We start from the raw sequence: 15261 nt of genomic DNA on the forward strand, positions 1-15261 counted from the left end.
TGCGTGTACATGGCCATCTGTACATACATTATATATACATGTGTGGAGGAGGTATTGCATAATGGGCATGAGACTTCAGTTCAGATTTCACTTCTGATTCACTAGGAGTGTGACCTTAGGCAAAGTCATTTTCTATCTCTGTCTCTTAGGCAGTTCTGCAGGTCTTGACTGCTAAATCATGGGTCATGTTGGTGGGTCTTTTATTGCTAAGAGACATACACATATGCACCAGTACCTACAGATACATTAATCTAGAAGTATTTGTTAAGCACCAACTACATCTCAGCTTCTAGGCTGGATGCTGAGGAAACAAAGACAGGAATTAAACAGTTGCTCCTCTGGAGCTTACAGTCTAACCCTGGGCAACCTCATGAGCCTGTACAGGTGTGTGCAGAATAACAGCTCATTTGTATGTAGAGCTTTAAGGCTTGGAAAGTGCTTACCACATATTGGCTCATCTTGAAAGGAAGTAACTTCCCTTCAAGGGAAGACTTTATGAAGGAACTCAACAGAGTTTGAGCTGAACCTTGAAGGAAGCTGGAGAGTTGGTGACCATTTTAGACAGGGGAATTGGAGAGTGCTGTGGACAAAAAGGCAAAGGAATGGAAGAAGGTCTGTCAAGTATGTGAAGGGGGCAGTTTATGCTAGAGCTAGAAAAAAGGTGGGCTTTTGGGCCAGGAGAGGAAGGACTTTACATGCCAAACTGTAGTTTCTGTTGGATCCTATGGGAAATAGGGATCCATTGGAATTCAGTAAGTAGAGGTTTGACAGTCTTTTGAAGTTTAATTTTCCCTCTACTTAGAAAAAAGTATAATTTAATTTATAGGATCTCAGAATCTCTGTTGGAAACAGTTCTCAGAACAAATTCCTTGACAACTGGTACTTTTCTGCAGCTATTAAATCCTGCCTTACCAGAAGATCTGATGCATTAAGGCAACCCATTCATTCCCCTTTGGGAGAAGTCCAGTGGTTGGGACATTTTTCTTTATATTGACTCAAACTGCTTGCTCCAGCTTCTACCACTTCATTCCTACTGATCTCTGGGACCAGGGAGAAGTCTTCATTCCTTTTCAGGTGATAGCCTTAAGAATTCCCAGACCTAACATGACCAGTTTTTTTTAAAACATGCTTTGAGGGTCCTTTACCCTCCTGGTTGCCCTTTCCTGGACTCTAGCTTATTGACTTTCCCCCAGACCTGGATACAGTTCTGAGATGCGCCCTGGGCCCAGCCCATGGCAGAATATAACAGTGTTCTCCACTTCCTAGTTGTGGGCACTACCTGTCTTAATAATTGGAGCTAAAGATCATATGGACTGCTTTGGCTACAACACTGTAATGTCGAGTACTGCATTAAACTTGCAGTCCACAAAATTCCCTGGATCTTTTTCCAGATGAACTGTGGTATAGAAGTCCAGTTTACTTTTCAGTTTCATTACATTCTTTTAATTTTACTTTTAAGTGTTTCAGATGCAATTCACAATTATTTTAAACCGTGCAACTCTTAAAATGTAAAATTAATTTTTAAAAAATTGTCCCATGTAGAAACTTATGGTTTTTGTTCTTGGAATCTGAGTATTTCCTCATAATTTTTAAGACAAGATTGAAAAGAACAATTTCTGTTACCATTTATTGGGAGAGGCTTTCATCTTAAAAATACCAAACTGTATTTTTATACATAATAATCTGTGATGGGCCTCTAACTAATGAAATGTTATTAATGACATAGAAAGAAATTTTGTGTACCAAAAAAATCACCCAACTCCTGGGTTTCCCTCAGATTCCTAAGCCCAAAGTTGTAGGAGTCCAAAACCAGTGTAGTTATTTAAATGCAGGAACCTTTCAATCCATGAGAAATGGGAAGCAGAAGAGGAATCTGCTAGTACAGTGTAGATGTCCGTGCCTGGCAGTGTGACGAGCATCGCAGGTTGGCTTGTAGAGAAGTGATTGCCTCTTTTTGCACCACTGATGATTTCCTTATCGATGCATTTTTTACTTTGCTTTTTTAAAAATACATTTTCTTTTTAAATTACAGACATTATCATTAACATATTTCAGTATACAAAGAAAAACAGAAAACTCAGTAGCTTCTCTTAGGTGCCCCAAGAGTTGAGTGACAACGAAATCATGATTTATCCAGTACATTGATCAGAGTTTTTAGTTATTTCACAATGTTTCCCTTAACGCTATTTTGATCATTGTTTGAGTTGTTCTCCTGGTTCTGCTTACTTCACTCTGTATCAGTTCATACAAGTTTTGCCAGCTTCCTCTCAAACCAATTGATTGGCACACATTTTCTAATTCTTAATACAATAAACTGTGTTTCTGAAAATATTTTTGTATGTGTGTGTCCTTTACCTCTGTCTGTCTTAGTAGAAAGGGAGGAGGTATATACCTAGTGGTGATGTTACTTGGACAATGATCACTTTTTGGTTCTTGTTCCATATTATAATGTTATAATGCATGGATCCCGTGTGTGTGTGACCTTCACAGTTTCTTTAAGTTGTGCTGAACCAAATTCTGTTCTTGATTCCAAATTTTGCTTTGCTAGCAAAAGGAGTCTTCAAAGGAATTGCTTTTACTCTGATGTGTATTTTATTGTAAATCCTTCTTCAGATTGTACAGTTACAGCATTTTGGAACTGGGAGGGAGGAGTATGGAGCTGAGATCTTCTGGTACAAATCTTTCATAAAGAGCAACAACCAAGGCCCCTAAAGGGGAAAAGTAGCTTCCTACTTCCCTGTAAAGTGGGTATCAGTTTATTCTGCCTACCTTAAGAGTTGGTGGAGTCAGATTCTTTTAAAAGCTATAAAAATGTAAGCTGGAATTATTACCTTAGCAATCCAAGCTTGTATTGAGCTTTTGTCTTTTGTGTTCCACTGTGCATTATTTTACTATCAAATAATACGGTATTCTTTTACTTTGCAATTTACTTCAGTGTTTGCTTATGTATTCCCCATATATTGCTATGGAATAGTGTTTTGTGGCAAGTACCGTAAGGAGGGAAATCCTCATTCTTTCTCGGTGGACTAATTCACACTGTCTTCTACACTGTAGAGCCTCTTCTCATTTTTAGTCATGTTACAGAAACTCTTTTCTTGGGCTTCTCGTGTACTGTTTGGTGTTCATGGAACAGCAGGTACTTCCTTCCTTGTTAGTCTTTCTGTGGCTGCTATTTGCTGAAAACGCAAGGTGGGAATTGGTTTTATTAATTTCTGATTTCAGCCATTGGATTTCTCTTGTGTGAGTAATGGTTTTTATCAGGGATTTTCCAAGATCACAATAGTAGTAGTCAGCTGTGTTAGTAGAAGGGGAAAGTGAGTGCAACCAGGTACTTAGACTCTTGGGAGAAGTTGGGTGAGTGAGGACCTGCTGCTACCCCAGTGGTCTTCTAGACCTGAATCTAGGGTTCTTTTTCTACTGCAGGTTGACTTTTATTGTAGTGGAGGCTAACCAAACCCATCTTCAGTCTAGGTAAAACTTAAAAGGATATCCCAACTCTGAAATTACCACCATTTTTTTTCCCCATGTGCACTAGTTGGGCATTCATAGGACTCTTCATCTTTCTGGGCCTGTTTCCCTATTTGTAAAATGGGAAAACCATTTCTAGAACCTCCTCTCAGGGTCTTTGTAAGGGGAAAATGCTTTGTAAACTTGGCAGAATCATAGGATTTGACTTTTTCAGTATCCTCATTTTAAAGATGGGGGAGTGAGATACTGAGGATTTACGTGACTTGCCTAAGGTCAGACAGGGAGGGGTGGGGAATGGAATCTAAGCCTCCTCACTCTTAAGTCCACCATTACTTCTGGTATGTTATACTGTCTTAACCTTCTCTATAAATGTGTGCTTTTATCAAATCTTGACAGCTTTAGGAAATAGAGTATCTGTGTTATGTTATGCTCTGTTTGCCAAGCTACCTTCCTCTCTCTCTCCCTGTAGCTGATTATGGTGTGGCTTGGGGACTCAGTTTTGTTTCTCTGGATTACAGATTTTCATACACATTTAATTTTTAGTTGAAAATAATTGGCCAAAACTGTAGTGGATTTTATATGTGATCATTGTGATTATTATTATTACTAATAGCGTGTCTAATGCTATTAGCTCCCCTTTCTTTGATTCGAGCGTTCTGTTTCCACAGGTGAAAAGGAGTCTATACTCTTCTTATTCAAATTCCCTAAATTCCCCAGTCATTTTATGAGATGTAAATAAGCTTTCAGAAAAAAAATTTGGAGGTAGCTACCACATAACTCTGGTACATTTCACTTGTGGTTTGTGACACAAGTGAATTATGACGTCTGAAACTGTTGTCCCCCCAAACCCTAAAATTGATCTTTGATATTTATTTGGTTTTAGAGGGCTGACCACCATGTGGCCACACTTGTTGACCATAGGAACTCATGAAGAAAACCTATTAAACATAGAGGGTGGGCTGGTGAGCTTCCTCTCTGGTATCCCCTGTAATGAAGTCACAAGTCTTTTGAAATAGTGACCTATTCAGGTTTAATAAGCTCAGCACTCCTTAGAACCTGGTTCTCAATGGCAAATGTTTATTTTGTTCCTTGAGCCTGTTTCCTTTGTCTCCCCCCACGATATTTTAGGATATTCTCTTCTATTTTTAAGAGCAAAAAAAAAAAAAAAAAAAAAAAAAAAGGGTGGAGGTGGGGGTGGGGTAATGGCTTGAGAAGGTGTTGAGTTGATAAGAGAAAGGTTCTTGAACTGTAGTGTGATGAGTGTATATGTGGCTGAAGTTCTGTTTTCATCCTCTCACAGCAGTGATTCCAGCAGTAGTTCAAGTGATGAGTCTCCTGCGCGGTCAGTTCAGTCCACAGCAGTGCCAGCACCCACTTCTCAGCTGCCTCCATCTCTGGAGAAGGAAGAGCCTCGAAAAAGTTTTGGAATCAAGGTTCAGAATCTTCCCGTGCGCTCAACAGGTAACTCTCACATATCCCCCCACCTGGGGGGAGCAGAGAAAATGAACAGTATTTTAATTTAATACTTTGCAGTGAAGGCAACATTTAACGTGTTGAGGAAAATGCAAATTCATCTTACCTGGCACTGCTTCAAACCTCTTGGTTTCTAAGTTGCTGCAATTATAATTGTAGAATGATCCACCTAGAAATGAAGCTATATGAAGCAGTTCCCCCTATCCATAATATTTTGAGTTGGTGTCAGAAGTGTACCTTGGTTTGCATCCCAGCTCAGATGCTTAGTTACTGTAAGTAAGCAACCCTGAGCTCGCCGTTTTTTAGCCTCAGCTTTCTCATCTAAAAAATGGGGAGAACACGTGTATTACCTACTTTTCAGTTTTGTTGTAAGGAAAATGCTTTGTAAACTTTAAATCGCCACAGAAATGGGAACCGTTCTATTTCACCAACTGAGAAACTGAGACTCACTTTAGGGCACTTGGTACATTACAGTGGGAACTGTGGTAAGATGTGGCTTTAGGAGAACTCTGGCCCCCTCACCGGCCGCTCATCCTCCAGGCATAGGACTGAGAAGCGAGTCAGCACACTAGCTGAGGGCACGCTCGCTCGGAGGAGCCACCAGAGCCAGCACAGCGCACGCCATCTCTAACGTGAATCCCTGCACTCACACAGAGAGAGAGAGGGAGAGAGGGGAGGCCTGCGCTGACGCCTTGCTTTTTGAGTTACTCAGTTACAGTAGAAAGAGAAATGACTCTGGTTTCTGTTGGGGCGGGGATTTAGACACAAGCCTTAAAGATGGCCTTTTCCATGAGTTTAAGAAGTATGGGAAAGTGACTTCGGTGCAGATCCATGGGGCCTCGGAAGAACGCTATGGCCTGGTATTCTTTCGCCAGCAAGAGGACCAGGAAAAAGCACAGAATGCGTCAAAAGGAAAACTCTTCTTTGGCGTGCAGATTGAAGTGACAGCGTGGGTAGGGCCAGGTAAGAAAAGTAGACACTATTGACCTCAGTGTGAATGACGTGCAAGCTTATGCAGGGAAGGGGTGTTACTCCAAACTGCGAACCGAGCTCCCCTTTCCTTACCGACACAATCTAAGGGGGTTGTGCAGGAGCTGGCAGTGGTGGATGCACTTGTGTTCAGTTAGGAGCTTATTGTGGGGGAAAACCTGGATTCTTCCTCTGGGACCCAAAGTTCCAGGCTTGCTAAGTGGCTTGCTAAGAGAAGAAAGCCATTTGTTCAGAGTTCTAGAGTTGATCGAGACGGTCAAGGTGTGATGATCTCCTGGGAGCAGGCAGCATGCAGAAAGGATCATCAACCCGAAGGGAGAGTGTGGTTGGACAGGTTCTTTCCATTGTGCAGAAATCTAGCAGAAGTTAGATCACCTTTCATGACCTGGATGGACTCACAATGAAAGAAAAATATTTTAGGTGGAAACTTTTGATTTTATGGGATTCATTGGCTGTACCCCATGAAGCATTTGACTTGTGAAGACAGAAGAGGTCTTAGGGCGTCATTTGAGCTTAGTTCTTTTAGTGTAAATCCCAGTATGATGAAGCAGGAGTCTAAAGTTGATGACCCCTTCAGACCTAGACTCTGTTAATAGTGGTACTTCCTCAAAAGTCTACTCTTAAATGCTGTATACACAGCATAGCATTATGCAAACAGATCTGATTTTTCTTTTTCCCCATGTGCTGCAGTTTGTAACACTCCATCTGAGCCTTAGATGGCTATAGCCCTTTTTCTTCCTGGGGTTTTTGTGGTTCAGACACTTGGGTATCCCTCCTCCACCGTTTCTCAGGGCTTTCTTCTTCAGCTCCTGGCTTTAGGCATACCTCCTCTCCCAGGGGATCTTAGGCGATTGCTGTCTTTTTGGAGGAAAATGTTTTTCCTTTGCTCTGAGAAAATTCCTTAGATAAACAAAAAAATGGATTTGATAACTAAGCAATATTTAAGAACCACTGCATGGTGCTACTTATCATTTATGGTTCATTAAGTTTTGGGCTTGGTTTTTTTCTATTAAGAGAAGGACAGTACAGCCCTCTTAATATTTTCCTTTGTGAAAATCATATTTGACCTTGTACATTTTAATTTCAGGCACTTTGTCAAATCAAAGATCACCTTAACTTTGAGGATTATATTTGGTTAGGATGCTGTGACTTAGTAATGGCTGTTGCATTGGACTAGATAGTAGATTTTCTCCTTTGTTGCTGAACGATAAGATTAATTTTTTCATCATTTGATGATTCTTCCAGGGCTTGGAACAAAAGTGTCTCTGTTTTTTTTATTTAATTTACTCTCAGAGAGGCTTTGTTGTTCACGCAGTATTTCCTTTGCAGCATGGTTGGACAATCCCAGTGGTTTGAGAAACTGTGATCATAAGTCTTAGTCCGCCTGTTAGGTTCTCCTGAGTCTTCAGTGGGCAGGGTTTGGTAGCTGAATGATTTATGAAGAAGGAAAAAGGAGGCATTCTTAATCTGCTAAGTAGCTTCCTGTGTCTCTAGTGGAAGACCGATATTCCTCTGGCCTCGCAATAAAGGCCCAAGGCTATTGAGTTCACTTAGAGTACAATTTCTGAGTATTTCCATGTTATTTTTTTCCTTTGAAAATTGCTGAGTGCCACTAAGTAGGAATTTTTTTTTTTGTACTTAATACCAGTTTTTAGAATGTAAGGAAGAGAATCTGGTAGACTTGAGGCAGTGTGTTTATCTTGGAATTTTGAGAACCAACAACCCTGGCTGGAGGCTATTGAAAGTCAGAATATATCAGAGTTTTCCTTTAAAACCAGTTAATATGAATTGACTTGAGAATTGGCACTAGTAATTTTTAATGCTGTTTCATTATATGATTAGCCAGAGGTTAGATATAAAAGTAATGCAGCTGTGGATTCATTGTTGTGTTGTATGTCAGCATTGTTACACTGTTATAGATAGATACGAGAAGAACCCTATCAGCCAGGTCGTTAGTGGCTGAATTGGAAATTGAATCAGGGTGACTGCCTACGTCCTCTCTTCCCCATCACATTGCACTTAACATAGACCTTCCGAAAAACACCAGTGTCCTCAAGCAAAGATTTTTTTCAGCCATGTGACATCAAAGAATGATTTCCATATTTGATAAATTTCTGCTTTCATGGTATTGGATCATTAGGTTAATTGGTATGGCAGTAACTATCAAGGGTGTTAGTTGAGAAGATTTTTTTGTTGAATTAAGAATTAAGCTAAATTAGTTTTTAGCTGATTTCAATTCTGGGTGTTTTTTAGGTTTTGGGGTTTTTTTTTTTGTATTTTTGTTTTTGTGTGTGTTTTTTTGTTTTTGTTTTTTTTTGTGTGTTTTTTTTTTCTTTTTTTGCTTTGCCTCCTGAACCTTTTGCTAAAGGGTCTGCACAGCAGCTGGGAGTCTAAGGTTGAAAGAAACTGATCACTGTTTGGGGTTTAAAAGGGACCAAGATGTTGATTGATTTGTCATTTAACCAAGCTCAATGAGCAGATTCATTTCTGTTTTGGAAGGTTAGAAGTTCAGTGGGTACCTTGAAATGAGACTTCACCCATAGGTATCTTTTGACAGTGATTACCCTAAGAGTTGCAGAAGAAGGGGAAGCCAAGGCTGTGTATATGAACTTGGGTGTGTGTATACAGATATTCATATAAACATATATTTTATATATATATATGTATATATATATATATATATATATATATATATATATATATAATATGTATATACACACACATATCTGTACACGTGTATACCCTATTTGCCTGTTGGATAAGCCTGTCAGATAAGCCTGTCATTTATTAGATTACTAGTTTCCTAGGTATAGATTCATCCTAGAAACTAAATATACTGTATACAGTTGTTACACGTTTATTTAAAAAAATCTATTTTCCTCCTTTTCCCCTCTTCCCATGTCTCCCCTCTAGAAACAGAAAGTGAGAATGAATTTCGTCCCCTAGATGAAAGGATAGATGAATTCCACCCCAAAGCAACAAGGACTCTCTTCATTGGCAACCTAGAAAAGACCACCACCTACCATGACCTTCGCAATATCTTCCAGCGATTTGGAGAAATTGTGGTATGTTACTTTCTAGACTACAAAAATGTTTTTAACCTTTGCCAAAGCGCATTCCCTGTATAACTTTTTGAGGGATCCAGTTAATTTGGTTTAATTTGCGTCTCACTTCTCTGTGTGAATCTAAATGGTTTATTCAGCTGAGTGGCTCTTTCTAAAAGTAACTCTCAAAGATACACATTAGATACTGTTTTTGAGTATGGTTTTTGTGCTCTGGGGTTGAAGGTCAACAAGCTCTGGAGGAGAGTCCTAACTTCTGTTACTTCAGGAATAAGCTTTATGCAGATTGGCCTGTAGGATGAGTTGGATGTGAACGGTGCTGGAAGTTCCAGTTCAGTGTCAATATTTGTCATGATGACTTGTTCTAGTCTGGGAAGCTGCTCATTGACTTTAAGTATCAAAGGATTTGCAATTCCCTCTGTAACGTTGCTGTTGTTAAACCATTGGATTGGTTCTAGTTGTGCTGAGCGGTGAGAGTGCAGCATCTTGGCACCTCTGAACTCCGTTAAAAAAACAAAGTAGGAGAAGGACTAATGCTGTCTTTGTCTAGGCTTGTTTAGAGTTGTGGCCAAAGAGGAGTGTGTCCTAGGTGCTTTAGTGTGTGTTCAGACTTTTTTCTAGGTTAATGCTCTTATTTATGCTTTGGAGAATAGTCACCCAAAGCATCTTATTTTAAGCAAAGGCCTCTTTTCTGTTTGTATGTGTTTCATATGAAATGTTATTTGGAAGTAAATATTTTCCCACTGAATGAATCCATAACATAGCATCTTGTGGGGGCGGTCATATGTGTTCGGTAAACAGTCCTGTTCACTGCATATGACTAGAATGTTGCTGCTCCTCACCTTGTTTTATAGGGATCGGGTGTAAGAAAGGGAGTGGAAGAAGAGATAAAGGAAAGGGGAGAGAGGTGTTGGTACTTGGGGAAGTGGACCAGTACAATAGCTGCCTTCCTACTCTGTTTAAAAGGTTAAATTTTTTTCTGTATATTAACATTTTTGCATAAGTGGAATATGCTTGTATCGCAAAACAATTTAATTCATTTCTGCCTGATGAATGTAGCTACTACTTCACAACCCAGAAGATTCGAGAGTTGAAAAGAATCCTAGATTTTGGCATAGGTGTGACTAATAAGATAGTCAAATAAGGGATTATTTGAAAGCACTGGATGCATTCTGATGCTGAAAATAGAATTACTATTATGCCATTTTAAAAATGATTAATTCTTAGTGGGATGGGCACATCTGAGTATGTTGATTCAGAGTCATACTAAGTCTTACCATAGTGTTAGTTGATAAAACTTAGACCTAACAAAACTTACTGTTTTGATTGTCATCCTGCCTTGGGCAAAAAGGCCCACTTATCATTAACTGTAGCATTGATTTATAGCAGCCCTGCACAACCTGCTTGTGAGTGCACCAAAGGATTTAAGGAGACCTGCAAACCCCCAACTGCCAGAAATCCTTTGGCCCTCCACAAGTGGCCCACAGGTGCAATTGTGCAGCCCTGCTTTATAGGCCAGTTGAACTTGTTTGCCAAGTTCTTCCCAACCATTCTTTAGTTTTTAAAATATATTAATCATTGCTTTCTATTTAATTCATTATTCAGTGGTCTTACATTCCACATACTGGTGAACATTGGTTTCTGTTTTCTGCTGTCTTTATCCGGAAGTTGACTTGCCTTGGAAAAGCTCTACCTTACATGTTTTTTTCCCCAGTGTTGGTATATAACTTACTGAACTCAAATGGTGGTTGTCTGTCTTCAACTTGGAGCAAGTTGTTGTCATTTAGTCCAGCGTAACTTCATTTATTTGGTTCTTCTCCCCTTCTGTGTCTCTGAGTTACCTGGTCCACTGATTGGAACAGGACATCTCTATTTCTTTGATAAGGCAGATTGCTGATTCTAACCAGTTAGCACACTAGCTATCTCCCCACATTGTTGATCCTTGTTTGACTCATTTCAAGGAAAGAATCTGGAGACATTTATGAATACGTATTTTTATAAATCTGAATTGTTCTGACCACAGTCTATGTGAATGTAAAGTTTTGCATACTATATTTACCAAGCAAAACAGTATGCTAGGCTCATTTATTGATAGGATACAGTTTTTCCATGGAGAGAACAAACTTACATATTTAAGTTTCAATAAAGTAATTTTTGATTGGACATTTTAGAAGTGCTTTTGAAAACATTGTATCTTTTTAATTTTTAGTCTGAGCACTGTTTTGAAAATTACTGATACTTAACAAAAATTACAGTATTGGAAGGAAAATTTAACTTTTTTTTTCCAGTTGATTTGACATGGAAAATAAGACCGAATCATAAACAGACTCAGGAATACTCTGGTGTGATTATTATACCTCTTGACCCATTGCCACAAATCTGTATTGACCTGGGCTATCTTAGGAAAGCAATTTCCATGTGGACTAGGGTTCTGTGCTGCTTCTGAGGAAGGTGATTTTCTCAAAGAGTTGAGTCTTGGTAGGTGTTGCAAATGGCGCCCGATGTCCTAGCATCATTCAGTTGAAGTCTTTGAGTAGTCATGAGCACCTTTTTGGGGTTGGTGGAGAGAAGAATGTTGGGGTAAATCTTGACTTTTGAAAATAGATTGTTGTGGTTTTAGTATCTAGTCCATAAACTTAAAGTTGCATTGAGATAAGCATTTCAATTAAGAAATCCTTGTCAAGGGTACTTGGAACATTTTGGGAAGAAACTCCATACAGGTCTGATTTTTACAGTGACCTATGTATGTACTTACTGGCATATCATTGAGTGTTATTGGTTGGCTTTTTCCAGGATATTGACATTAAGAAAGTGAATGGAGTTCCCCAATATGCATTCCTTCAATATTGTGACATTACAAGTGTCTGTAAAGCTATTAAGAAGATGGATGGGGAATACCTTGGAAATAATCGACTCAAGGTAAAGAAACCTCTATTCTTATTGTGCTGTGACTTTTGGTAATTTTGTTAGCTTGTGAAATTTCAGCAAGGTAGTTTGATTGTACATCACCTTTGTATTCTCATTACGTTATGGGGTAGTATTATCCGGTTGAGCAGGTTGGATTTCAGTATTTTAATTTTTAATTTTTTTGTTTGTTTTTGTTTTGCATTGATTTGTTTTCATTTGAGGAGCTAATTGGTGTGCTCAGATCCCTATAGAAGAATAGATTTTCTTTTCCTCAGAATTTTGTGGCTATGAAAGATTGTGAATTTTATTGATGGAAATTTTGCCCTTTTATATTTAGCTGGGTTTTGGAAAGAGCATGCCTACAAACTGCGTGTGGTTAGATGGGCTTTCTACAAACATAACGGATCAGTATTTAACAAGACATTTCTGCCGATACGGGCCTGTGGTAAAGGTAGGTGGGAGGCATTGGTGTGTGGTTTGAAATTTTTACTGTTTTCCTTTCTTTATCCTGTCCTTTCAACCCCTGTTTCTAGTATATTTTTATATAGCTTATGCATAGAAATTCTCTCTGGGCTGATAGTATTTTTAATATGTTAGTTTACAGTATAGGCTAGTGTTTTTTTGAAAGACAAGTATTTTGAACCAGCCGAGATATCAAAATTTTTTAAAAACTGATCTGCACTTAACAGAGCAGTATAGGTACATAGAAAGTTTTCTAGGGCTATTTAGAATTTCATTTTTGCCTTAAAATCAGTCTAATTATGTGATCATACATATTTGCCTTAATTGTATATTTAAACTTAATTACATTTTTGGAAATAAACTATGGTTTTAAAAAGAGAAATTCATACAACAGAAGATTCATCTAGAGTATTACAGTTGTGTGACACACCTGCAAACACAATTGGAAACCTTAACTGTATACTCTAAAGGTTTAAACCCTTTCTAAAAGTGCATTTCTCATATTGTGCAGGTGTGTGACGTAGAACTTTAACATTACTTGAATGTAGCTTTTGTTGTCTGAACATCGTCTCATCAGGGCCAGCCATGTGAATGGCTATTCACACTGCTCTGAGATACTCGTCACCTTTGCCTGCCAGCAGAAATGACTGGAATTTTGTTCTTTGCCTCAGTATTCCTGTTACCTTTTTTCTCCCCTTTAGGAGGTTGATTTTTTTTTTTTTAAACCAGAAAGCCTAAACAAAGTATATAAGTAATAAACTCCAAGGAAAATCAAGTAAAATACAGAAAAACAAAATAAAGGCATAATATACCTCAAGCCACAAAATCCACATTAAAACCAGTCCCTGCTCCTGTGATTGTCTTTACTTCATTGTGCATCATCAGAAAAGCTTGACAATTTTCTGGAGTTAAAAAGAACTATTTTCTCCAGGGTATCCTCATGACTTAGGATTTTGTTGGGACTGACCTTAAGTCCAGTGGATGAGGCGCTTATTTGGTTTTTGTTTTGTTTTTTTGTTTTTTACAGGTGGTGTATGACCGCTTAAAAGGCATGGCCCTGGTTCTCTACAATGAAATTGAATATGCACAAGCAGCTGTAAAAGAGACCAAGGGGAGGAAAATCGGTGGGAATAAAATTAAGGTGTGCAGAATGACCTTTCAAAAGAAAGGAGCAAAATTGTATTGAGATCCTGCCCTCCGGCCTCCCTTCTTAGTTACCTGGCGTTTTTTTTGCAAACTGCCAGTCAGGGGACTGCTTAATTAAGGACCTAGATCACAGGTCCAGAGTTTTCCATAGGTTTCTTGGATTTTTTTTTTTAAATACTCGGCTTATTGAGGATTTTAGGGTATTAGCCAGCAAGCCTTCTCTGGGATCCTCTCATTTGTCTGATCAAAGATCCTGGACGCTTGGTGGTGATGGGATTTAGTAACCATCATTAGCTGATAAACAGGCACACAGGGACTATAGAAATCCAGGAACATGGAATGTCAGTCCAGCCTTCTGAATCATCCTCTTCTCTTCTTTTTTTTTCCTTCTCTCCTACAGAATGGGTAACCCATTCAAATATGATTCTTTTATTTGGTGTATTTGTCAAAAACTTTGGTGTTTATGGTGATTTTGAAGGAGTTGATGCATTTCATAACAGATCATTTAAGTAAAAACATCTTTCTGTGTGATTCCTGGGACTTTCACTGATAGATGCTCCCTGATAACATGAAGGTGCAGTGGTGAGGGATTTTAGATATGATACTGCAGCAAACATTTGTACAACTGGAATGAGTGGATTTAGTTGGAATTTTTCACCAAAAGGGACAGGCTGGAGTCCTAGCATAAAGTATTATGCTAGTGATTAGCCGTTTGGATGGGGATGCCTTTTAAGTATTTACACTGAGGTCAAGTTTTGAGGAAGAGATTTCACTTCAGCCAGATTTCCTTTCTCTTTTCATCTTTGCTCATTTTTTCAGGATCTAATTATTATGTCTATTAAACAGGGTTAGAATTTATGGATTTAATGTTTTACATCAATACTTTTACAATATCTGATTTTTTTTCTTTGTATTTTAGGTGGATTTTGCAAATCGTGAAAGTCAATTGGCATTTTATCATTCCATGGAGAAATCAGGTCAAGATATCAGAGATTTTTATGAAATGTTATCTGAAAGAAGGTATGTATCAAATATAAGCTGATTTACAGATTTCATGAAAACCTCTAATTATAGCTTGAAGTCAGTGGTGTTTCATTTTAGTATCTGAAATTGTAAAGAGGATTTTTTTTTTTAATACGTCAAGCCTCCCCTCTTCCTCAAACTCACTGATAACCTGACAAATTCAGATTCTGTTTTGACTTTTTTTGGTTGTAATATGAAGTGACCTGCCCACATTGCTCCATTGCTATTCCTAAATTTGGCTGCACATATTCTGAGCATTGTAAGAAATTGCTATTTAATATTTTTTTATTGGCTTGGGTTTCATTAACATAGAAATTTCATCCATTTGTAGGATCCACCCAATTATTTAATATTTATTAGATGACAGTGAAACCTAATTAATAGTGAATAACTTGACACATAAGTAATATATGACAGTTTACAAAACACTTTTCCTCCCGTAACCTTTTAAGGTTCCTAGTTCAGATACTTTATCTTGTTTTATTAATTAAGCAATTGTCCCTGTTAGTGTCAAAGCAAGGACCCATGCCCAGGTCTCAGGGTTTCAAAGTCAGCCTTACCATGAGACCCCAGTCTGATTTAAAGGCTAAGAAGAGGACCTGGACGTTGGATAGTTCTCAAGTCTAAAACCCACTCTTGATGGTTTAATGGGAAAGTAGTTCAAATATCTTATTTTAGGTTCCTTAAAAACCACTCCAAAATGGTCCAGAATTTTATGAATTGAATGCAG

The 15261-nt window shown here is 38.4% G+C and overlaps 1 protein-coding gene across 9 annotated transcripts in view; it reads left to right on the plus strand.

Moving 5' to 3' along the window:
• Nucleotides 1–15261, plus strand: part of SPEN (spen family transcriptional repressor) — a 72840-nt gene that overhangs the window by 41706 nt on the left and 15873 nt on the right. For 5 of the 9 annotated variants that reach the window (XM_072608971.1, XM_072608980.1, XM_072608977.1 and 2 more), the window contains 7 exons: nucleotides 4769–4929; nucleotides 5704–5904; nucleotides 8845–8996; nucleotides 11787–11912; nucleotides 12238–12351; nucleotides 13390–13503; nucleotides 14428–14528. In XM_072608971.1, the coding sequence (XP_072465072.1) occupies nucleotides 4769–4929; nucleotides 5704–5904; nucleotides 8845–8996; nucleotides 11787–11912; nucleotides 12238–12351; nucleotides 13390–13503; nucleotides 14428–14528 (969 nt within the window). The remainder of the gene's footprint in view (nucleotides 1–4768; nucleotides 4930–5703; nucleotides 5905–8844; nucleotides 8997–11786; nucleotides 11913–12237; nucleotides 12352–13389; nucleotides 13504–14427; nucleotides 14529–15261) is intronic. The other 4 variants (XM_072608975.1, XM_072608978.1, XM_072608973.1 and 1 more) reach the window with 3 other exon arrangements.

Source organism: Notamacropus eugenii, chromosome 5 (assembly GCF_028372415.1).
Source record: "Notamacropus eugenii isolate mMacEug1 chromosome 5, mMacEug1.pri_v2, whole genome shotgun sequence".
Classification (NCBI taxonomy): Eukaryota; Metazoa; Chordata; class Mammalia; order Diprotodontia; family Macropodidae; genus Notamacropus; species Notamacropus eugenii.